Source organism: Chionomys nivalis, chromosome 19, assembly GCF_950005125.1.
Source record: "Chionomys nivalis chromosome 19, mChiNiv1.1, whole genome shotgun sequence".
Lineage (NCBI taxonomy): Eukaryota > Metazoa > Chordata > Mammalia > Rodentia > Cricetidae > Chionomys > Chionomys nivalis.
Window position 1 is genome coordinate 11,116,670 of NC_080104.1, and position 23,648 is coordinate 11,140,317.

Sequence of the window (23,648 nt, forward strand, 5' to 3'; positions counted from 1 at the left end):
GAACTCACTCTTGTAGACCAGGACTCGAGATCTGCCTGCCTCTGCCTCCCAAGTACTGGGATTAAAGGTGTGTGCACCACCACCGCCTGGCTTTTCTTTTGTTTGTCTTGGTTTTGTTCTTGTTGTTTTGACTTTATTTTCATTTAACTGGCCAGGGCCACCAACACGTGGAAGTCTGATGGGCTTCTCTTTTAATATTTGCCATTTATCAGTTACCATCTGGCTACAAGCCTACATCCTCCAGAGCCCTTTGGCCAGCACTTGAGCTGGTTTCCCTTCTGCTACTGCTCATGCCCACTCTTTACACTGCATTAACGTCAACGTTCTCTCCCCAGAGAGAAGAGTGACACCTACTATTGCATGCTGTTTAATGACGAGGTTCACACCTATGAACAAGTCATTTATACTCTTCAGAAAGCTGTTAACTGTACACAGAAAGAAGCCATTGGCTTTGCAACTACAGTCGATCGAGATGTAAGTAATTTATCATGAGAAAGTTAACATTTCTTTGGTTTCTTTCATTTATTTTTTGAGACAGAGTTTCTCTTTGTAGCCTGTCCTGGAACTAGCTCTGTAGATGAGGCTGTCCTTGAACTCAGAGATCCACTGCCTCTGCTTCCTGCTTCCCGAAATTTAACTTTTTTTTTTTTTTTGAGAAGGGAGTCTTACTTTCTAGTCCAAGCTGGCTGGAACTTGCTGAAACTTGTCAAGACTGGCCTTGAACTTAGAAAGATCTTTATGCCTCTACTTCCCAACGTCTAGGATTAAAGAAATAGAGCTTTTATTACAGATAAACTAACTAGCATAGAAAAATTAGTAAAAGTATATGTGTCTAGGCTGTTTTTCAAATTTGTTTGACTATTGGCCCAAATATATATTGTTAAAACTAAGCCATTACCAGGTAGAGCATTCAAAGGAAATGTACAGTTGCCCTAGTTCTGCTTAGTCATTAGAAACACTGGACCATGAGAATGGAAATTGAGAAGCCTGCTAGAATAAGTGCTCTGTTGCCGTGTGTGTGTGTGTGTGTGTGTGTGTGTGTGTGTGTGTGTATGCATACACTGGTAGTTCAAATAGTCAAGCTAAGAAAAATTTTAGTCTTGTCTTTTTTTTTTTTTCCAAGACAAAGTTTCTCTGTGTATATCTGGCTGTTCTGGAACTCGTTTTGTAGACCAGGCTGGCCTTGAACTCAGAGAAATCTGCCTGCCTCTTCCTCCCGAGTGCTAGGATTAAAGGTATGCATCACCACCACCTGGCACAATTTTAGTTTTCCATTGGTGACTAGAATAGATGTCATAAATATTAAAGGCTGACTCGGGTTGTATGTTCAAGCATATTCACTGATTACAAGCTACTCACGCTGAATGTAATGCCTTCACAGTTAGTTTTAAATGTCTTTACAGGGGCGTAGGTCTGTTCGATACGGAGACTTCCAGTACTGTGATCAGGCGAAATCAGTCATTGTGGTAAGTGATTTAAAAACATATCTGTTATTTTTTATTAGCTTAAAACTCTCTATTATTTAGCATTTATCAAGACATTTGTTTGCCTTTAGAAACCCACTGTCACCTAAATTGTGTTTAAAGATCATGATTCTTTTTTTTAATATTTATTTATTTATTATGTAAACAATGTTCTGTCTGTGTGTATGCCTGAAGGCCAGAAGAGGGCGCCAGACCTCTTTACAGATGGTTGTGAGCCACCATGTGGTTGCTGGGAATTGAACTCAGGACCTTTCGAAGGGCAGGCAATGCTCTTAACCACTGAGCCATCTCTCCAGCCCCAAGATTATGATTCTTAACATATTATTATTATGGTTCTCTCAAAGCTATTTAAGATTGCTAATAGGGAAGAAATTACATACATTTTTGGCCACATCAAATTTTTAACAAAATATTACATACTTAAAGTCAAAAGACAGACAGCAGATTTGGAAAAATCTTCTGACACAGATGTGTATGTGTTTACAGAGGAAATACGCAAAGCCATGTATGTATAAAAGTAGGTTATGGACATAGGGTACGGAGAGGACGAGAAATAAAAGGAAGTAAGATTATATGTTTCAGAAGTGTAGACATTTCTCTAACAAAGGGAAATAACCAATAAGAACATGGAGACACGAACTCCATCCTAACGGGGATACCTCAGTCCTGCTGGGTGACTTCCATCCAGAACAATAGTCAGCGGCGGTATAGGATAATTGAAACCCTTGTGTTGTGCTGATGGAAATGTAAAAGGACAGGAGCTGCTATGGGAAGCTGCATGTCCGTTCCCCTAGAAATAAAAATAGAATGACCATATGAGGCAGGAGTTTTGTTTCTGGGTATGCATGTAAATGAGAAGTTTATTGGACCCAGTGTCTGTTGACAGGAGAACAGAGAAAATGTAGCATACATGTACAGTGGAATGTCTCTCCACACTTAAAAGTGTGGCACTGTGTGTAACTCTTGACTGATGTTAAGTAAAATGAGTAAAAAATGGATGAATCCTTGTGTGATTCCACCTGTGTGAGGATGGGAGAGCAGAGTGACAGCTCAGGATGGGACAGGCACGTGTTCACTGGGTGCAAGGTTTCAGCTTGCCAAATGAAGCGTTCTTCAGACTGGAGACATAGAGGGCTCAGGGCTTAAGAGCACTGGCTACTGTTGTAGACGACCCAGCTTCAAATCCCAGCACCCACATGGCAGCTCACAACCGTCCATTATGCTAGTTAAGGGGATCTGATGCTCTCTATCGGCCTCCAGAGGCACTGTGCGCACGAAGTATGAGATACTTCTGGGCAAAGCACCCATACATGTAAAATTTAAAAATAAAACTTTGGCCGGTGGTGGTGGCGCATGCCTTTAATCCCAGCACTCAGGAGGCAGAGGCAGGAGGATCTATGTGAGTTTGAGGCCAGCCTGGTCTACAAGAGAGCTAGTTCCAGGACAGGCACCAAAGCTACACAGAGAAACCCTATCTTGACAAACAAAAGAAAAAGAAAAAGGAAGGAGGGAGGGAGGAAGGAAGGAAGGAAAGAAGGAAGGAAAGATGGCTCAGAGGTTAAGAGCACTGGCTGCTCGTCCAGAGGTCTTGAGTTCAATTCCCAGCAACCACATGGTGGCTCACAACCATCTGTAATGGGGTCTGGTCTGGTGCCCTCTTCTGGCCTGCAGGCATGGAAACTGAACACTGTGTGCATAATAAATAAATGAATGAATGAATGAATGAATGAATGAATAAATTAAATAAATAACAAAGAAAAAGAAGGAAAAGAAAGAGGTTGAAGGCAGAAAACAAGGTTTCTTGAGGATTTAAGCTGTTTGTAATCGTCACTACAGATTGTCATATATATGACCAAAGGTTCTGGTGACTCACAAGGTGGATCCTCTTACCGTTGTCACTGAATCTTTAGATCCCATCTAGAAAATAAGCTGAGTCAGTGTGTTAAAAAAAATAGTGCTTTATTATAGACACATGAAAGTCGTGTGGGTATTGTGGTTGTATTAAGAATGCTAGTGCCTTCTGCCTCTTCCACGGCTGTTTTAAGTTAGACTTTTCTCCTCCTGCTTCCTTAAGAGGAACACCAGCAGACAGACCAAGCCGCTCAAAGTTCAAGTCATGCACTCATCCGTTGCTGCTCATCAGAATTTTGGTTTGAAAGCTCTGTCTTGGCTGGGAAGTGTTATTGGATATTCAGGTAGGTTTGATATGTCAAGACTGTATCTAAATGACATGACAGAAGGGACTGTTTTCAGTGACGTATCCTGTCAAACCCTTCACAGATGAAGCTGCAAGTGCTGCTGTAATTAAATGTTAATGATAATACAATTTAATAAAATTAATTTAAATAATTTAAATGTTTGGCCTCTTACAGCTTTTTATGACCAGTACTTTGCATATCTGAAATCGTGTACATTGGAATCTACTAATTTATGTTTGCCAGTCTTAGGTTTTTCTTTTCTTGACTTACATAGAAGACAATTTGTAATGTACCATAATCATGAACCTTGTGTCCAAAGCCAAAAATGCAAGTTGGGTTCTATTCACTAAAGGGTAAACTAGGAATAGATTTATGCTACCTGTCATAAATAGGCAAAACATAATGTTACTATAGGGAAGATCCCTTAACATTTGTATTGAAGGCTGTTAGAAAAATACTACACTGTGAACTGATGATTAAAAACACAGATGGGACCGAGCAGTGGTGGCATACACCTTTAATATCAGCATTTGGGAGACAGAGGCAGTCGGATCTCTTGTGAGTTCAAGGCCAGCTTGGTCTACAGAGTGAGTTCAGGACAGCCAGAGCTGTTAAACAGAGAGACCCTGTCTCAGGGGAGGGAAATATAGATGAGATACACCACATGCCTGTATGCTGGGAGAGCTTATCTAGAGCGCAGCATCTAGAAGATATGAGAGTCTGTCTTCCAGGCCTCTCATACAGTGCTGTAGTGTAGTTAAGTTTGATGGACAATATTTTATGTAGCATTAATAACCCATATTGATACATATTGCAGTGTAAGGGTTACACATTGTTCTGTTAGCAGTTTTGTGTTATGACTACCTCACACATAGTCTTTCCGACTGATTTTACTACCCCTGCGTCCCTTAGCGTAAATACCTAGAGAACAGCATTACATCAGCAAGTTGGGGATTCTTTTTTTCCAATTAAATCCATTAGAGCAGAAAAGACTTTCGCCTTTCTGACAGACATCAACCTTGACATCCTACAAGTAGAGTTGGGATTTGAGGTTTCTAATGTTTTCTCCTTTTTGTAAAAATAAAATAGTTAATAAGGTTCTTCCCCAGTTTACCCTTCACTAAGACGTGGCGCTGATTGTAGCCCACACTGAAGTGTCATCTCCGTTAATATTTAAAGCTTGCCGTTCCTGTCTCATGACTGTTCTTCCTTCTGTTTAAAGATGGCCTTCGCCGGATTTTGTGTCAGGTCGGATTACAAGAAGGGCCAGATGGTGAAAACTCTTCTCTGGTAGACAGACTGATGCTTAATGATTCCAAACTATGGAAAGGTGACTTGCTTATTGCTTCTGAGGGTTGGTGTGGCAAAGTTGGGTATTTTTTTTTAATTTGGAAATGTTAATAAATATATTTATACTTTTTAAAATTACAATTGTAGTGCTAGATTCAGACCCTAACAAACACACCAAACATTAGCACTGTAACCTTATTTAAAAAAAAAAAAAAAAGTATTGTATAGGAGGCCTATGACCTAGATTAAAGAGCTTCTATATCTTCTTACAATATCACATGTAGAGTTAGGCAAGGCAACAAACACGTGCTGTGTTCCCAGCACTCAGGAGTCCAACACCAATCTAGGCACAAAGGGGAAGGGGGATTAATTTTGCACACATTTGATTTTTAAAAACATTACAGGATGGGAGAGATGGCTCAGTAGTTAAGAGGATACACTGCTCAAGCAGAGGACCCAAGTCCTATTCCCAACATACACATTAGGTGTCGTCCACCTGTAACTCCGGTGTCAGAGGAATGTGGCACTTCTCGCCTCCATGGTCACCTGGGCAAACTCACATATGCAGACACGCATGTTGATAATTAAAATCCTTTTTAAAAAAAAGTGTTTTGTTCTGAGCAAAGCATAGAGTTTTGTCTTGTGGTTTGAGATGCATGCAGCTATGGAAATGGAGTTCTGGTCTCTCACTTTCTGCTCTTCTCCGAAGGCGCTAGGAGTGTCTATCACCAGTTGTTCATGAGCAGCCTACTCATGGACCCCAAGTACAAGAAGCTCTTTGCTGTTCGATTTGCAAAAGTAAGTAGGATTTTTATTTTTCCAGTTAGTTATTTAAGGAATAACTATAGTATTTGGGGCTCCAAAACTATTAATGTAACAATGAGATGTGTTATCCATTTGAAATTCTAAGAAACTTCAGAATCTTCTTACCTTTTACCAATAAAGGTGTAGAAACAAGACCCCCCCCCCCATAATACATAAATACATAGTGATTGCTGGGCGGTGGTGGCGCACGCCTTTAATCCCAGCACTCTGGAGGCAGAGGCGGGTGGATCTCTGTGAGTTCGAGGCCGGCCTGGTCTTCAGAGTGAGTTCTAGTACAGCTCAGGCTACACAGAGAAACCCTGCCTCAATCCCTCCCAAATATAACAACATCAATATGCAGTGATTGGGATTTGCCTCTCTTGGTATGATTTGGGAATGGTGAATTCCAGATGGCTGACAGAGTTGGTTTTGCTTTCAGAAGCATATGGTGACACTAAGTACTTACTTTATGTATGCCCCAGTAGGAACATTTAACAAAGGAAGCACATGGTAGTCATTTGGAGAGATCATTCAGAACATCCATGTTTGTGTCCTATTCCCAAATCTATCGATGTTGACCTTGCAGGAGTCACATGATTCTGATGTGTATTCCAAAGCAATGAAAGGCTGATTTGGGGGCAGATAGTATGATGTTGCTGTGTCTCATCCCCCAGTGAACAATGGCACCTGAGGGTTTTAGGAGGTCTGACTCCCTATTTGGGCTACTAAACTAGCAGTGTGCTCCAGAAGAACCTATTAGCACAGCTTTCCGCAGCAAATCAGTATCGACGCAACATCTAATTGGTAGTGATCCTTTGGCTTCCATGTCCTACCCGTGTCTTCCTGTTGCCGTCCCCAGCACTGAGTTTTCGGTATAACTCTTAACCGTTTGGTCACTGGACTAGAGGAATTTCCCCCTTGTTGTTTAGAATTACCAGCAGTTGCAGAGAGATTTTATGGAGGATGATCACGAGCGAGCAGTGTCGGTGACTGCTCTATCTGTCCAGTTCTTCACCGCACCTACTCTGGTGAGTAGAGTCTGCCTCTCCTCTGTAACTCATAGCCGGCACTCCTTGCCTCTTTTTGCCTTCTTATTAGAACTATGAGCGTTTGCAGAGTGATTATGTGACAGATGACCACGACAGAGAGTTTTCAGTCGCAGACCTCTCGGTTCAGATATTCACAGTTCCTTCACTTGTAAGTACTGAAAGACTAGAGAATGCTCTTGTTTTCCGTTAACAGAAGTAAAGCCTCAGATCCTGGAGGTAAGACCTGTGTACTCCTCAATAAGCTGGTACTTCGTGTAGGAGGCAGGCAGGTTTCAGACGTCACCAAGCACGCACAACGTATCTTTGAATGTCAAAGTAATAATGGAGGAGAGTTGAATTTCTTAGTGGTTTTGGACTGATGAATTAACATTGGGCAATGGTGGTGGCGCACGCCTTTAATCCCAGCACTGGGAGGCAGAGGCAGGTGGATCTCTGAGTTCAAGGCCAGCTTGGTCTACAAGAGCTAGTTCCAGGACAAGCTCCAAAACTACAGAGAAACCCTGTCTCAAAAAAATAATAAAATAAAATTTTAAAAAATTAACATTTAGCTGGTTAGTTTATCAAATATATTCCTGACATTGGAATCAGATAACATGCCATATACCATCTTAGATCTTGAAGAATCTTCCTCCTCAATCCTCCCCCTCATAAGGAAAGAGTAGCTAAGGCAACTGAGTCATATTGCTTGGCTTCGCTTTTACTAATGTTCTCCAGGTTGCTCTCTGACCTAATATTGGTTACTAATGCTGTGAAGAAACACCAGGACTAAAAGCACCCAGAGAGGAAAGGGGTTCTTTGGTTTACACTTCGACATTGTAGTCCATCAGTGGAGGAAATCAAGACAAGAACTCAAACAGTTTAGGAACCTGGAGGCTGGAGCTGATTCAGGGGCCATGGAGGGGTACTGCTCACTGGCTTGTTCAGCCTACCTTCTAGAACCCAGAACCACCTGCCCAGGGATGGCAGCACCCACCATGGGCTGGCCCTCACACATCAGTCACTAAGAAAATGTCCCACAGGCTTGCCTGTAGCCAATCTTAGGAGACTCCCTCCTCTCAGATGACTTCAGCTTGTGTCAAGTTGACATAAAACCAGCCACAACGGTCCTGAAGCCTCCATCAGTTAAGTTTCACCATGTATGGTAACTAAAGATGGTACTCCATTGAACAAATTTATTACCATTTATTAGGCAAGGCTTTAAAAGTGAAATGATGAACGAAACAGGTGTGAGTGGAATCAGTAATGAAAACGTTCTGCCAGAGGCCCTGAGTTCAGTTCCCGGCACCCACATGGTGGCTGGAAACACCTATGACTCCAGTCCAGGGGTCTGATGTTGCCTTCTGGCCTCCTCAGGCACCAGGCTGGAATGCAGTACATGGACACATACACGAAGATAAGCAGCAATACACATTAAATTTGCTTTCTGCAAGAGTGAATAAGGCCATGGCCCTTAGCCGGAGTCCAGAGGCTTTGCTTAGGCAGGTACCTTCTGTGGAGACTGGAAGGGAGGATGTATGCAGAGTGCGCCATGGGAAGGGTTTGCACGTGGGAGCAGCTCGGTGTACTCTGAGCTCAGAGCAAGGCTGTGGAGTTTAAAGAACAGTTTATACTCACTTTCCTAGCAAGTACATTTTCTAGTGGGGCTGGGGGAGTCACTTCTTTTTGTTAAGAAATATTTGCTAGCTGGGCAGTGGTGGCGCACACCTTTAATCCCAGCACTCGGGAGGTAGAGGCAGGCAGATAGATCTCCGTGCACTAAAGGCCAGCCTGATCTACAGATCCAGTTCTAGAACATCCAGGACTGTTACACAGAGAAGCCATGTCTCCAAAAAATCAAAAGGAAAGGAAAGTATCTAGCAAAGACTGTCTTCAGTGATCTGCTCGTTAGTGAACGCTGCTGCAGGCCCAGTCAGGGATCGTGTACTTATCTTAGAGCACGAGAGACACTTGGACCACTGGATTTTCACTTATCATGCGTGTGCATGTGTGTATGTGAGTACGTGTGTGTGAGTGTCCTCAGCGCCTCACACATGCTAGGCGAGCTCACTCTACCATTGAGCTATAGCTCCAGTCCTGCATTTGTGATTTGGAAAGACTGCTGTTTGCAAGATGGGGAATAAATTAAAAGAAGACAGTAAAGCGAATCTGGAGAACTTACCTAGAACTTAATGCAGTGAGACTGTGTAAAATGGGATGACGCAGCTGGCAGAACCGTTTGCTGCTAAGCCTGTATGTACCTCAGGACAATCCTGAGGCTACAAGGTGGAAGGAGAAGAGACTCGAGCTCTGAAGGTTGTCCACTAATCCCTGTTCACATGGTAGAGCACAGCACACACACACTCATTCATGCATTAATATTTAAAGTAAAAGAAGTTGAAGCAGCAGCCCAGAGGTGACTATGCGCTGAACTGAGGTTCCCAGTGGATGTAGGGATTTTGAGAGCTGGCTGAAGGACGGTGGCTTTCATGACTTGTAATTAAGTGGAATTTCTAGACAGATCTTTGATGTAGGTGTGTGTATTTACTCCTACATCACTCAATATTAAGCCCATGATGGCTACTGGGAAATGTGGATAAATAGGATATTCAGACTCACCACAGCCTCCACTGCCGGCTGTTGTCTGGAGCAAATCTGTGGACCTTTTTCATTTGGTTAGCCACGACCTACTGTCTCCCTTGGCTTGGCAGACATGTCTCAGCCTGGGGCTGTCATGATTCAGGTTCTGAAATTTAGAGTCCCCGTACTTGAAGAAATTGCCTTCTTAGAGTCAGCCTGGCAGGTTCAGGCACCACTTGACAGGAGCGTTGGAGCTGACGATGGCTCACTGGATAGAAGTGCTTGCTGTGAAAGCGGTAGGACCCAGTTTGTATCCCAGCTCGGGCTGGAGCTGGGAGGAAGATCATTGGGCTTTGTTAGCCAGCTTAGCTTAAAACAGTGACTGCCAGGTCAGTGGGAGACCAAGTTCTGAGGGACTGATGGGGAAGGTGTAGGACGCGGGCGCTGGCCTCCGCATACCTGTGCACACATGTACACCATGCACAGAAACACCCTGTGCACACATGTACACCATGCACAGAAAGACCCTGTGCACACATGTACACCATGCACAGAAACACCAAGGGGGGAGACCAAAAGAAGGAGGAGAGGAAACATGCGGGCAGGGGCTCAGCAGCTAGGCAGGAATGTTAGAGAAATAGGCCCTAAAGAGTAAAAATAGTGAACGGATGCATACACATGCAAGCACAGACCCAGAGAACACCGTGTCATGGTCCATGGCCAGGAGCTGGTGTGGTTCTTGGCTTTAGTTTTCTTGTTTCTGTGGGAGTCCGGGAATGTGTATGTGTGGTGGGCATTGGTGTACCCTCCAAGTTATATCTGGAGAATACTTAACATAGAGTCGGAACTCCAGGCCCAGAACGCCACTTCTGCTCATTCTCTGTGCATCGATGCACTGTGTCTGCTCCTCTCCAGATTCAGGGCGGGTTTCACCACTTCCCTGGATTTTATCTTAAGTATTTGGAAGATTTCTCTAGTGTACCATTTGGGCCTTGAAATTTCTTTATGAAGGTATTTTTTATCAGTTACGTTTCTTAAATAAGTTTAGGGCTATTTAGGTATTCTATTATTGTTTTTAACATTATTATTATTATTATTGTTTTTTTAAAAATAAGATTTTTCTTAAGAATTTGCACTGGTAGTTCATGCCTTTAATTCCAGGACTCTGGAGGCAAAGGCAGGTGGATCTCTGTGAGTTCGAGGCCAGTCTGGTCTACAGAGTGAGTTCCAGGACAGGTAGAGGTACACAGAGAAACCCTGTTTCAAACAACAAACAGGAAAATTTGCTAATTTAGCTAGGTGGTAGTGGAGCGAGCAATGGAGCGACTGAAAAGGCTCACGTACTAGATGGGCGTGGGGCTTGGTGAGCCTTTTCTAGGAGGAAGTTGGTGATGCTCTCAATCTGAGACTATACTCCCTCTGGGCGATCCCACTTGCAGGAAGTTACTTTGCCATTTTACATAGTGGGTATTTGTGATGTCTTTTATTAATAGCACATACCAAAAAACTGTAAATGACAGCAGTCCAGACCTGGCTAAATGAGAGCAGAGTGAGTCTGATGATGTTGAAAAGAAAGAGACTGTATGAGATGCTACAGGGTGATCTGTGTCAAAGTTTGTATCAGGTGAAAACTGAAAAGCAGAGTGCTAGTTGATAGTATGTTCTCTGTGGGGGAAAGAGATAACTGTGGTGGTATATATCCATACGTATGTATTTAACATACACTGAGTCTTCTAGTGCATATCCACACTTGTAGGTAGGTAGGTATTAAATACCAGCTCTGGAAGAATGCAGAAATCTCCTAACAGTTTGTGTTTGGATGGCAGAACTCAGGAGCTATGAGACCTTACACTTCCTAAAGTCAGAAAAGCAGAAACAAATGTCAACTGGTTAAAAAAAAGAGAGAGAGGAAGTACAGTTTCATACTGAACTTTAGACAATCAATGGTAGTGATTTTAACCTCTGGACCCCACAATAAGTAACCATACTTATTGTATAGTGTATGTAAATGTCTCATTTAAAGAAAAGTTAACATTGTTATGCCATATTTTGACCTTGATGGACACTACTCACCCATGCTGCACATACATAATGTGGACAAATGCTCATACACATAAACTAGAGCTGAATCTTCAGAGCGACCCACTAGTGCACTTGAGCTGAGTTACTTGTGTTGAGCAAGTTTAAAGTGTGGGCACTAAACTAGTAATGGCTCTTGGTTCCCTGGGGTACAGGTTTTGATTGCCATCCTCTGTGATGAACTGTTTTAGGCCCGAATGCTCATCACGGAAGAGAACCTGATGACTGTTATCATTAAGGCTTTCATGGACCATTTGAAACAACGAGATGCCCAGGGTAGATTCCAATTTGAACGCTACACTGCCCTTCAAGCCTTCAAGTTCAGGAGAGTTCAGAGCCTTATCTTAGATCTCAAGTAAGTGTTTCTTTCATTTCCACACAAATTATAGCTTGTACAATGCCGGTATTTCTGTGTTCACTGCCACTGTTGTCTATGTAGGTATGTATTGATTAGCAAACCAACTGAGTGGTCAGATGAGCTGAGGCAGAAGTTCTTAGAAGGGTTCGATGCCTTTTTGGAATTACTGAAATGCATGCAGGTATGTATAAACTGAACTTATTTCTGTGTGAACACATTTCTGTATGCTTCCCCATCCCTCATTTCGGTTTCAGTGGACCAGTGAGGAGGCTCAGTTTAGAGGAATGCTTATTGCAGAAGCCAGAGGGCATGAGATCTGTCCCCAGAACCCACAGCAAAAATAAGTTGTTTTCTTTTTTTAAAAAAGATGTCTTGTTTGGGGCTGGAGAGATGGCTCAGCAGTTAAGAGCACTGGCTGCTCCTCTTCCAGAGGACCAGGGTCAGTCCCCTCCATCCATCTGCTTGACAACTCTAAACTATCTGAAACTCTAGTTCCAGGGGATCCAGTGCCCTCTTCTGGTCACCCTGGGCACTACATGCACATGGTGCACCACTGTGTGCAAGCAGAACAGGCACAAAGAAATTTTTAATTTTTTTTAAAAAGAAGGTGTTTGGATTCTCATAAGTACTGCTTTTTGAGAGTTTGCAAGTCCTTTTCCGTGGTTATTTTGCTAGTGTACTTAAGTTCATTTGAAAAACTAGTGTTTTTGCATGCTTGGTGACAAACTCAGGACCCTGTGCCCAGACAGTAGGCAGGCATTCTACCACTAAGTCTAGCTCTTGATAAACTCCCAGCCTCTGATTTATTTTCTATTGCAAAGAGGAGGTACTTGCTGTGCATGGATGCCATAGCACCCCTGTGTAGGTCAACAGACAGCTCATGGCAGTCAGTTCTCCTTCTACATGTGGGTCTCAAGGTGACTCTGGTGTTCAGGTTAGTACCAGGCACTGCTGCCCACTGAGCCATCTCTGTGGCCTGTGTTTTATTTTTAGTGTTTCTACAGTTGCTTTTCCTCTTAGTGGGATCTGTACACAGTACAGACCAGACAGTTTTCCTCACTGGTCTCTTTGTGAAGCATACCTGTGTGCAAATCAGAGTCTAGATGTAGAGACAAAGAGCATGGAAGCAATCCAGAGACAAGAGACTCCTAAAACACTTAGGGGAGAGCTGTGTGAGAAGGCACTCCCTTTGAAATGTCGGAGGTGTGCTGTATTCTCTGTTAGTGATTCTTATACTCCAGGATAGCTTAGCTATTCCTAAAAAAAAAAAAAAAAATTGCACTCTTGTATGAAAGGCTATTTGTTTTCATTCTGGCACTCTGAGCTTTGACCACACATTAGTGAGTGTGCAACCCGTCTTCTCGCACAGCTGTGTAGTGTGGTTGTGAGCTGAGTAACATTTTACAAGCCTGTCCAGGGCTGAGCATGGAACTCTGCTTAAGCAAGTGCTTAGTATATGTGGCACCCTGGGTTCAGCCACCACTGGCACGTAAATCCTGGAGAGGTGTGGTGACAGCTACAATCCCAGCATTTGAGAAGCTGGGCAGAGTGATCATGTCTTCCAGGCCAGCCAGTCTGCTTAAGGAGACCCTGTCTCAAGCATAAATGAAAAAATGATTGAATCAATTTTAAGGAGATTTATTGAATTTCTTAGATTTTTTTTCCTTGACACTCCCTGCTTAAACGCTTACATTATTTGAATAGTCTCTGTAATCAATTTATATTTCTTATGCATTGCTCCTTGGGTTTCTCTGTGAGAAAAACACTAGTTTTTATTTTTACAAACCCTTTCTGCTTTCTAAGGGAATGGATCCAATCACGCGTCAAGTAGGACAGCACATTGAAATGGAGCCGGAGTGGGAAGCCGCCTTCACGCTGCAAATGAAGCTAACACATGTGATTTCCATGGTGCAGGATTGGTGTGCTTTGGATGTGAGTTCCTTCTGGTGGTAGAAACTGTGAGAAACAGTGGGCAGACAGGTGCTTGAGTGAAAATAAGGGATTTGGAGAAATATTTGTGCAGCTGAGCTCAGAAACGGCACACTTCCACTTCTACCTGTACATTAAATAACTATCAAAAGCTCAAATTTTGAAGTGTATGTTTAAAAAAAAAGTCAGGAAGGTAATCGTGTACACTCTTATGCTCTTATGTAATTATGTTCATTTTCCCCATAATCCTCCCTAGACAGTAAGTGTATAAAATAGTGGATACATTTATCCAAGAATAAGCTTACTTTTGCACATTAAGTCACATCCTGTGGACTTAAAATTTCAGTCTTCCCTCATCGGTAAGAACCTGTGAAAGTCAGAGGGTCAGAGAGCATCCATGAGACTTGAACAATGTATGAAAACCTGCTGGATAGAGAAAAGGGGTTTCTGATTCAGAGGCCGAATGTATCATTCTGTGTGATGAGCGGCCTAGGAGCTTTGAGAAGCTACCAGGAGGCTGGAGGGGGGACAGGGACAGGGATGGGCAGGACTGCCTGATATCAGGACCTTGGAGTCATCTCGGTCGTGGTCTAGCTGAAGTGGGAGGCTGCTGTTCGGGTGTACCTAACAGTGACATGGTCCAGTTTGTGTCTGTAAAATTACTCTTTGTGGAGAATGGATGGATGGACCAAGAGTTGAAGCAGGGAGTTTATCAGAGAGATGGTTGCCGGTGTCTTTGAGTTAATGGAGAAGGAGAGAGCAGCTAGCTTTGAGAGAAACTGAGAAGAGAAAGCTGTCACCTTGATAATAGACTAGAAAGCATGAACAGAGGTAAAGGACATTACCTGTAACGTCTAGATTTCCACAGCTTTATTGATAAGTGATGTCATCCACTGGGCAGAGGACAGTGGCAGAAAGGGACCCATTATGGGAGGGAGGACTGAATTTGGTTTGGTCCATATTATATTTGGTCCATATTGAGATACTTAACCTGTCATGGAATTTGAGGTGCTAAGTCAATGTTGTAGCAACTCGGTCTTTTGGGTAACTTATGTTACAAACCCTCTTTTTTAGGAAACAGTGTTAATTGAAGCTTACAAGAAATGCCTCGCTGTGTTGATGCAGTGTCATGGTGGTTTTACTGATGGGGAACAGCCAATCACACTCAGTATTTCTGGACACTCAGTGGAAACTATCAGATACTGTGTTTCCCAAGAAAAAGTTAGCATTCACCTCCCAATTTCTCGCTTGCTTGCAGGTAAAGCATCTTCCCTAAAAAAAAGAACCCTAAAGTTCTCTCAAATGACTGTGGTGTTTCTAAATACCTATTGTGTGCTAGGCATTATCCTGAGAGTTTTACATGTGTTCGCCGATCTGATTATTCTGCTGTGAAGCAGAAGTTATTAAACTTGGTCCATAGATGGGAGGGCTGAGGCGTAAAGACTCCTTAGTGTCCAAGCAAGAAGCCAAGCTGGCGTTTTGAGGTATTTGGGCATCGCATCCCATAACATTGTACTGCGGGGTAGGCCTTACTCTGACATCACTGTGACATCCATATCATAGTGACTAAGCTCACAGTTCTGACAAATCACGCCAGTCACTCACTTCAAAGCCACTGCTAATAAATCAAAACCACCATAGCTTTTCTAAGCTCTTTCTTGCTCATTGATGGATAACCTTTTAAGCAGAATGTTACAAGTGTATGCCTTTATTGATGTCAGGCTGTTTTATAAACCACTTACAGTCACTACACTACCTAAAACAGACACCTTGCAACATGCAGAGGCTGTGTATGCACCTAGTTCTCCTGGCGGGACCCTCACAACATTGCTCCGAGATCTCTTGATTCTGGATATCTTATCCTACTCAAACTGTGTTCCCTTTAGCTCATTCTTTTCTTTTTTTATAATTTATTCTTATTTTATGTGCATTGGTGTTTTGCCTGCATAAATGTGTGTGTGAGAGAATGCCTGATGCCCTAGAACTGGAGTTAAAAACAGTTGTGAGCAGCCATGTGGATACTGGGGTCCTCTGAAAGAGCAGCCAGTGCTCTTAACCACTGATCCATCTCTCCAACCTCCTTTAGTTCATTCTTAACTCAGAAAATAGTGGCTTCCTGCTTCCCATCACAGAGCCTGTGATTAGTGACTGTGGCCCGGCAGCATTTTACTGTGATGCGAGGGTGCTCTTCACTTTGTTTCTGTGCTTTTCAGAAAGACTGGAGGATCCGTACCATGGCTTCCTTAAATGTGTGCTGAAGGGGTTTTTAATTACTGAGTCAACTCCTGTGATAGATCATGGCCTTGTTGAGGGTATCCATCCCTCTAAATTATTAAATTATGAGTCGAGTTATTGATGATGTTCATGTCATGGGGTCAGGTACTGATGACTCCTTCCGTTCTGGGAGTGCATCTTAGTGTATCAGCACGTCTCTGGCTGTTAGCCCTCCACACCCTGCCAGGCTCTAGGGCAGGGCCATCAGGTTGTAGGCTGAGATCACTTACACTGAGGCGTGTGAGGCTTTTATTTGTAAACATTGACCAGTGAAATAGTATGGCAGCTATGGACACTGGCTGACACCTGTGATCCCAGGACTCCGCAGAAGAGTTGCCGTGAGTTCCAGGTTAGCCTGGCCTACAGTGAGTTCAAACCTAGCCTGCACTACAGAGTGACCCTGTCCCAAAGTAATGAGAGAGAAAGGGAAGGAAGAAGGGAAAGAATGAATAAAGAGAGACAGAAGGATAGAGGAGATAAAATTCTGGTTGTAGGAGAAATTTCTCTCCTTCCTATAACTTGTTTATCCCAGGTTTGTTTTCTGCAACTGAGAACTCTTGGTTAAGTCTTAGACAAGAGGGGGAAAATGTCGGTCCCTTCAGCTCAGTGACTTACTACTTCATATCCTTCCAAAACCTGGGTATCTGGGTAGAAGCTGAGGGTAATAATTACCCCCAGTGAGAAAGCTAAAACCCCAAAAATACACTAATTTCTGCTTATATCTTCCTCTCCCTGAAGACTGTGCTGTATCTGGGAGCATTCATCTCCCAGTGTTACATGAGGTCTGCCCTGGGTGTTTGTAGTCAGAATAGAGAGTAAAATAAACAGTCCATATAGCTGGCTTGGTGGCGCATGCCAGTGACCTCAGCACTTGAGAGGCAGAGGCAGGAGGACTAAGCACAGGTCTGAGACCAGCTGGGGCTACAGAGCAAGAGTCTGCTCCAAACAAAACAAAGCACAGTTCCCAGACAAGGTGGAGACGGTGCTGGTGGTGGTTCAGCAGTCACTATTAACAGGTTACTAGGAATGGCCTGCAGTGAAGGAAGGCTCTCAAAGACTTGAATGGGAACTGGTAAATACTGATTAAGTGCTGTCTGTCAAGGGAATGGTCTAAACAGTAGCCTTTGGAATGGCCTATGAGCTAAAAGTGTTCTTCTCATGGGTAGGAAGTAAATTGGTTTTGACTCTATGTTAGAGGGAGAGAGGTCACTTGTTGGTTCCCGACCCCTTAGCCCCGAAATAATCACACAGAAACTATATTATTTAAAACACTGCTTCACCAATTACTTAAGCGTATTTTTAGCTAGCTCTTACATCTAGAATTAACCCATCTCCATTATTTTATATTTTACCACGAGGTTCGTGGCCTACTGGCAAGGTTCTACCATTTGTCTCCAGCAGGACTACATGGCTTCTCTCCGACTCCACCCTTCTTTCTCCCAGCATTCAGTTTAGTTTTCCCCACCTACCTAAGTTCTGCCCTATCAACAGGCCAAGGCAGGTTCTTTAATCACCAGTGAGTATTCACAGCATACAGAGGGAAATCCCATGTCAACTCTAAACTGGAAATTCTAAGGAACTTAATTCTGAGGTCAAGGTCAGCACAGACCATGGGTCAGTCAGAGCCAGTTTCTCTGTTCAATTGCCAGAAGGATCTCAGCTTCCAGCAAGAATGAAGCCCATGGCCCAGGAGATACCTCTACATTGTCATAATGTGCATCATTGCTTTGATTGCTGTTGAGCTGTTTGGGCTGTGTCTATACATCCAGTATTTACTTCTAAAATGTCAGCAGTATTAATGAAGATGAGTTCTAACTGCGTCTAATGTAGATTTGTTGAAAAGCTTTATTTATAGATACATTATATTTTATAATTTAATTTGCAATCTGATGCATTCCCAAACTTTTTTTTCAAAAGTTAAATAGTGAAGTTGGGTGATCATTGAGTCTAGTAAACATTAGTTTTACTACAGAAATATGTTTTTGTTTCTTCTCCATGCAGGTTTGCATGTGTTATTAAGCAGAAGTGAAGTGGCATATAAATTCCCCGAGCTCCTGCCTCTGGTAAGTGGCTCTGACATTAATGAGAACATCTAGTTATTGTGTTTGAAATCAAATTGAAACAAACTTTTATTAATGTGGGTTCTCCAGAGAAGAGAAACAATAGGGATGTATTGAAGTGTGTGTGTGTGTGTGTGTGTGTGTGTGTGTGTGTGTGTGTGTGTGTGTGTACACATGCACGCACGCGTGCAGGAGTAAGGAGCTGTTTTAAGGGCTTGCCTCATGTATTTATAGACTTGGAAATGAGTCTCAGTGAGCATCCTGGCACAGTGGAGAGCCCAAAGATGGTTGGCATTGAAGTCACAAGTGCAGAGTCCTTTGTGAAGTCAGAATTCCTTCTTCAAAGAGCACACTTTTGGGGCTGGGGAGGTGGCTCAGTGGGTGAAATGGCTTCTGTGCACAGAGCGAGGACAAGCTGTCTGCACCAGCACATACAAAGACAGGAAACAGGGACGTGCCCAGGTCACAGCAGCCGGGAGTGCCTGCCCTAGCCAAGGTGGTAGGCAAGAACTGATACCAGAGGCTTTCCTCTGACCTCCACACATGCACCACAACGCGTGTACACCCCCACAGGGAAACTCTCCTTTTCTACAGCCTCCATCTGAGGTGATGGGGCCCATCCACTTCAGAGGATAATTTCCCATTTTCAGACTTTACTAAACTATAAAGAATGCCTCTCAGTTACTAGATTGGGCTGGCCATAATAACCGAGCTAAACTGACACAAGATTGTCACACAGATGCATCTTAGCGTAGATATAGCATAGTGTTTTGTAAGCTTTCCTGTTAACCGCCTTTCCTTATGCAAATTTTAACAAGGTGGATCGTTTTTGTTTTTGTTTTTTTAACACACAGAGTGAACTGAGCCCACCCATGTTGATAGAGCACCCTCTTAGATGTCTTGTCTTATGTGCCCAAGTGCATGCTGGGATGTGGAGAAGAAATGGCTTCTCATTAGTAAACCAGGTAAGTGAGTTTTGTTGTTTTTTTTTTAGTTCTGTGATGTTTTGATTCCATTCATTAACTTTTATGATAAACCTTGTATAGTTTTAAATGGACATTGAAAGTTTTGACTCTGGAGTCTAGAGAGACGGTTCAGCAGTTAAGAGTGCTTGTTGCTCTTGCAGAGGACCTGGCTTCAATCCCCAGCACCCATGACAGGTTATTCACCACCTCCATAACTACAGCTCCAAGGGCTCTGACACCCTCTTTTTTTTTTTAATTGTATTTATTTATTATGTACACAGTACTCTGCCTGCCTGTATCCCTGCAGGCCAGAAGAGGGCACCAGACTTCATTACAGATGCTTGTGAGCCACCATGTGGTTGCTGGGAATTGAACTCAGGACCTTTGGAAGAGCAGGCAATGCTCTTAACTGCTGAGCCATCTCTCCAGCCCGCTGACACCCTCTTTTGACCTATGAGTGTACCCCACACATGTACCACACACACACAAATTAAGTCTGTTTTTAAAAAAAGGGTTTAATCTGTATTATCTGTGTTAAATTGTTAGAAAAATACAAAGTAAGCTAAGGTTTCTTAGATGTCTTCTATCTCATCAGGGACAGTGGAAGGGAGTAGCAGTGGTCTTAACGTTTACTAGAAACAGTCTTCAGGGCAAAGCTGAACAGTAAAGACTAAGCTGTTTCACTGCTCCACTGCCCAGAATGTGGGCAGACTCAGTGGTGAGAGCACTTGCAGCAAACCTGGTGATCGGAGTTCAGTCCCTGACATCCACATTGGCCTAATTTGCTTTTTACTGCTGCGATAAACACCATAACCCAAAGTAGCTTTGGATGGGTGCTCCATCATCTTACAGTTCACGAAGGGTAAGTCAGGGCGGGAACTGAATCAGCGACTCTGGAGAACACTGCTTAGCTTGATATACAACCCCAAGCCGCGTGACCAACAGGGCGGGCCTTCCCACATCAGTCATAATGGAGAGAACACCCGCAGACTTGTCCACAGGCCAGACTTACCAAGACATTTTCTTAGTTGAGGTTCCCTCTTCCCATGTGACCTTAGCTTGTGTCAGGTTGACAGGAAACTAACCTCTAGTTTGTTTGTGCTAAGATAGTGATAACTAAAAACTCAGCCAGATCCATATAGGCAGAGAGGCACACACTTGTGCTTACACAAACCCATATGCTTTCTCTTGGAGTGAGGGAGTGATCAAGAAGCTATACCCATCAAAGTTTATTTAACTTTTATAGTTAATTATTAATTAATTAATTATATTTTATAATAATTTTTGTTTGTAGATCTATTACTACCATAATGTGAAATGCAGACGGGAGATGTTCGACAAAGACATAGTGATGCTTCAGGTAATGAGTTAAAACCCTGACTGCGGGGTACGGTGAGTCTTGGTCTTGCTTCCACTGAGACAGTCTCTTATAACTCCTTCCCATACTTCTGACTCCTGCCTGCCCTGTCCTAACACTTCCCACACCAGGCCACCAACCTGTGCAGTGTTTGCACCTGATTTCTAGAGCTGTCGGGCTAACTTGCTAGATATGGCCTATGTGTTCCGTAGCCTCCTGCCTGTCAAGCTCACTGCCTTGGGGAATCTCCCCAGTTGCTAAAATCAGAAACCCTGGCTGGGAAGACAGCTCAGTACTTAAGAGCTTTTCCTGTTCTTCCAAAGAACCTGGATTCTATCCCCAGCACCTAGATCAGGCCCCTCACAACCACCTGCTTCTAATATCTCTCTGGTCTCTGTAGGCACAACACTCACATGGCAGAGACACACAGAGAAACTTTTTTTTTTTTTTTTTTTTTTAATAAAATAGACTGGCTTGGTGACTAATACCTTTAGTCCCAGCGCTTGGGAGTCAGAGACAGGCAGATCCTTGTGAATTCAAGTCCAGCCTGATTACATAGTGAGACTTTGTCTCAAAAAGACTAACGATAGTAACAACAACAGCAGGAGTGTTAGAGGCTGTGGAGATGGTCCAGCACTGGTTGCTCTTCCAGAGGACTCTAGTTCAGTTCTCAGCTATTGAGATTTCAGTTTGATTTAGAATTTTTTAATGGCATTGAAAGAAAATTAAATTAATATAAAAGCTTTTGTTTTATGTAATAGAGTGCTTATCACAAAAGAGAAGGTGGGAGATTGTAGATGGATTTTTCTTTGGGCCACCAGCTCTCAACAACCTGGAGACACTATTAATTATGAAAGCTTGTCCTATAGCTTAGGCTTGTTCCACTAGCTCTTACAAATTAAATTAGCCCATTTCTAATCGTCTACCTGTTGCCATGTGGGCTTTTACCTCTCCTGCATGTCTTCCTCTCTCTCTGCAACCAGCTGGTGACTCCCCTTTCTCTTCCCAGAGCTCTCTCTGTCCAGAAGTCTCTGCTATATACCTCCTGCCTAGCTCTTGGCCATTTGACTTCTTATCAATCCAATCACAGTGACATATCTTCACACAGTGTAAAGGAATATTCCACAGCAGGAGGTCTCAATAATGGTATATGTATTTACAAACTGGAAGCTTAGTTGGTATTTCTCTCAGTTCCTAGCAGGCAGTGAGCCCTGATAGGAGAGTGCAGCCGAACTTTAGAAGTGTCCTGTGACTGACAGAGACTGGGATAGCCCATGCAGTTGTTGTGGGGGTTAGGTTATAGGGCACATTGTTTGTGTAGATTGTTTGACCAACTAAATTCCTGTCCCCTCTTGTCAGCCACACCATGTAGGGTCTATGGCTAAGGAAACGTCCAACTTTCCTTAGAATTGGCGGCCAAATAAGCTGTGTTTTCTTGTGCAGACGAAAACCTCTAACAGTGAACGTCCCTTCTGACCTTCCTCTTCTCCTTTCTCCCAAACAAACAAAAAGACAGGTGTCTCCATGATGGATCCAAATCACTTCCTGATGATCATGCTGAGCCGCTTTGAACTCTACCAGATCTTCAGCACACCTGACTACGGGAAAAGGTTCAATTCAGAGGTTACCCATAAGGTAAGAACCTGTATCACAAGACCCCGCACGCTAAAGAAGCCTGTGCTGTCGGGATGTGGTCATCATCAAGGGATCGTGTGCTCGTGTTCTCACCTCTGAACTTGCCTTCCTGCAGGATGTTGTTCAGCAGAACAACACTCTGATAGAAGAGATGCTGTACCTCATCATCATGCTTGTCGGTGAGTTCCGAGAAGGGACTGGAAGAAGAAAGGATGCAATGGCTGAAGTGGAATGACCTGAAAGACTATTGGGGGAAGGGTGGTGGGCCTGTGCTATCTAGGAACTGGGTAGTAAGCAGAGCTGCTGGTGCTTAAATCTTAATTTATTGTTTCTCTCTGTGGTTCTTGGTATAAATGGCTTCTAGACCCCGAAGGTTGCAGTTACTCCATGTTTCTAGGACCCTCCCCTATTTTCCCAGTTCTTTTATCCCTTCTGCTTTGTCGTTCACCTGCTGTTTCAGACCTTCTGTGGCCATAAAGCAGCAAATCCAACTGGCAGGAATGAAGCTAAGAAAGAGGGCTCAAGGTGAAACCTTGCCTGGCCCTAGGCAGAAGTAGAAAGGGGGCTCCTTCCTTGCCACCAGAGAAGCATAGAGCAAAAGCCTTCACTACTGCTGAGGCCCTCTCTCTTTCTCATCCTTCTCCAAAGCAGCCAGCAACCCTCAAGTCACGTGACATTCTAGTGTGCTGGGAACTGCTCTCGCCTTCGTTCCCCACCACACCAGTCGTTACTTTCCCACAGCAGAGCGACTCAGACAGGGGAGTGTATTCTGTTGCAGGAACTAAAAGCATATATCACATAAGTGTCATGGGTCTGTAAAATGTGTCCATCTACCTTTTTGTTTTGGACAGGAGAAAGATTTAGTCCTGGGGTTGGACAGGTGAGCGCCACAGATGAAATCAAGCGGGAGATTATCCATCAGCTAAGCATCAAACCTATGGCTCACAGCGAACTGGTGAAGTCTCTGCCTGAAGATGTAAGTGCCACAGTTTTTAAAAGAAAGCTAGTCAGCTTCCGCACCCACGGGGTGTGCACTTCCCCAGAGCCCTACAAGCTACAGTTCTGAGATGTGGGTAACTCCAGTGAGTGGAATTGCTAGAAGTAACTTAAAAGGAAAATATTGGGAACCCTGAGCAGAAAGCAGAGCAGAGTTAGAGTGAACACTGAAGAATATGCTTCTTAGAGCTAAGTTGTTTTGTCCACTAGAGCAGGGCATTTTCCGGTCTTTCTGAACTTGCCATGGTTACACATAATACTCCCACCTAATGGACTGATGTATTAAGAGAGGAGTGCTCCCCACTCACTTGAGTTGAGTGGACTCAAGTTCCTCAGAGCTTTTTCTTTCTCAGGCCCCAGAAGAGTTGTTTGTCTTTTGTTTTTGGTTTTTGGGGTTTTTTTTGTTTTGTTTTCCTGACTTCGGTTTTTTGAGGCAGAGCTAGAATTAAAGGTGTGCGTCCCCACAGCCTGGTGGAAGAGCCACATCTTACTGAAGTGACTGAAGTCATGTGGACAAGGACAGTCCTAGGTTGAATTAGAATTGTTTTTCCTCCCGGGGCCATTAGTCTTCAGCCACCTAATTTTCAGCCATGGGCTTTTCAGACTTTCAGCTT

General features: G+C 43.4%; 1 protein-coding gene across 2 annotated transcripts in view; it reads left to right on the plus strand.

Moving 5' to 3' along the window:
- Positions 1-23,648, plus strand: part of Ubr2 (ubiquitin protein ligase E3 component n-recognin 2) — a 78,846-nt gene that overhangs the window by 19,127 nt on the left and 36,071 nt on the right. The window contains exons 6-21 of one of the 2 annotated variants that reach the window (XM_057794414.1): positions 336-474; positions 1,404-1,466; positions 3,559-3,679; positions 4,905-5,012; positions 5,682-5,770; positions 6,706-6,804; positions 11,652-11,815; positions 11,900-11,999; positions 13,622-13,750; positions 14,822-15,005; positions 18,023-18,084; positions 18,936-19,046; positions 20,341-20,406; positions 21,916-22,038; positions 22,154-22,217; positions 22,890-23,014. In XM_057794414.1, coding sequence (XP_057650397.1) covers positions 336-474; positions 1,404-1,466; positions 3,559-3,679; positions 4,905-5,012; positions 5,682-5,770; positions 6,706-6,804; positions 11,652-11,815; positions 11,900-11,999; positions 13,622-13,750; positions 14,822-15,005; positions 18,023-18,084; positions 18,936-19,046; positions 20,341-20,406; positions 21,916-22,038; positions 22,154-22,217; positions 22,890-23,014 — 1,747 coding nt within the window. Of the gene's footprint in view, positions 1-335; positions 475-1,403; positions 1,467-3,558; positions 3,680-4,904; positions 5,013-5,681; positions 5,771-6,705; positions 6,805-6,874; positions 6,974-11,651; positions 11,816-11,899; positions 12,000-13,621; positions 13,751-14,821; positions 15,006-18,022; positions 18,085-18,935; positions 19,047-20,340; positions 20,407-21,915; positions 22,039-22,153; positions 22,218-22,889; positions 23,015-23,648 lie in introns of both variants that reach the window. The other variant, XM_057794415.1, reaches the window with a different exon arrangement.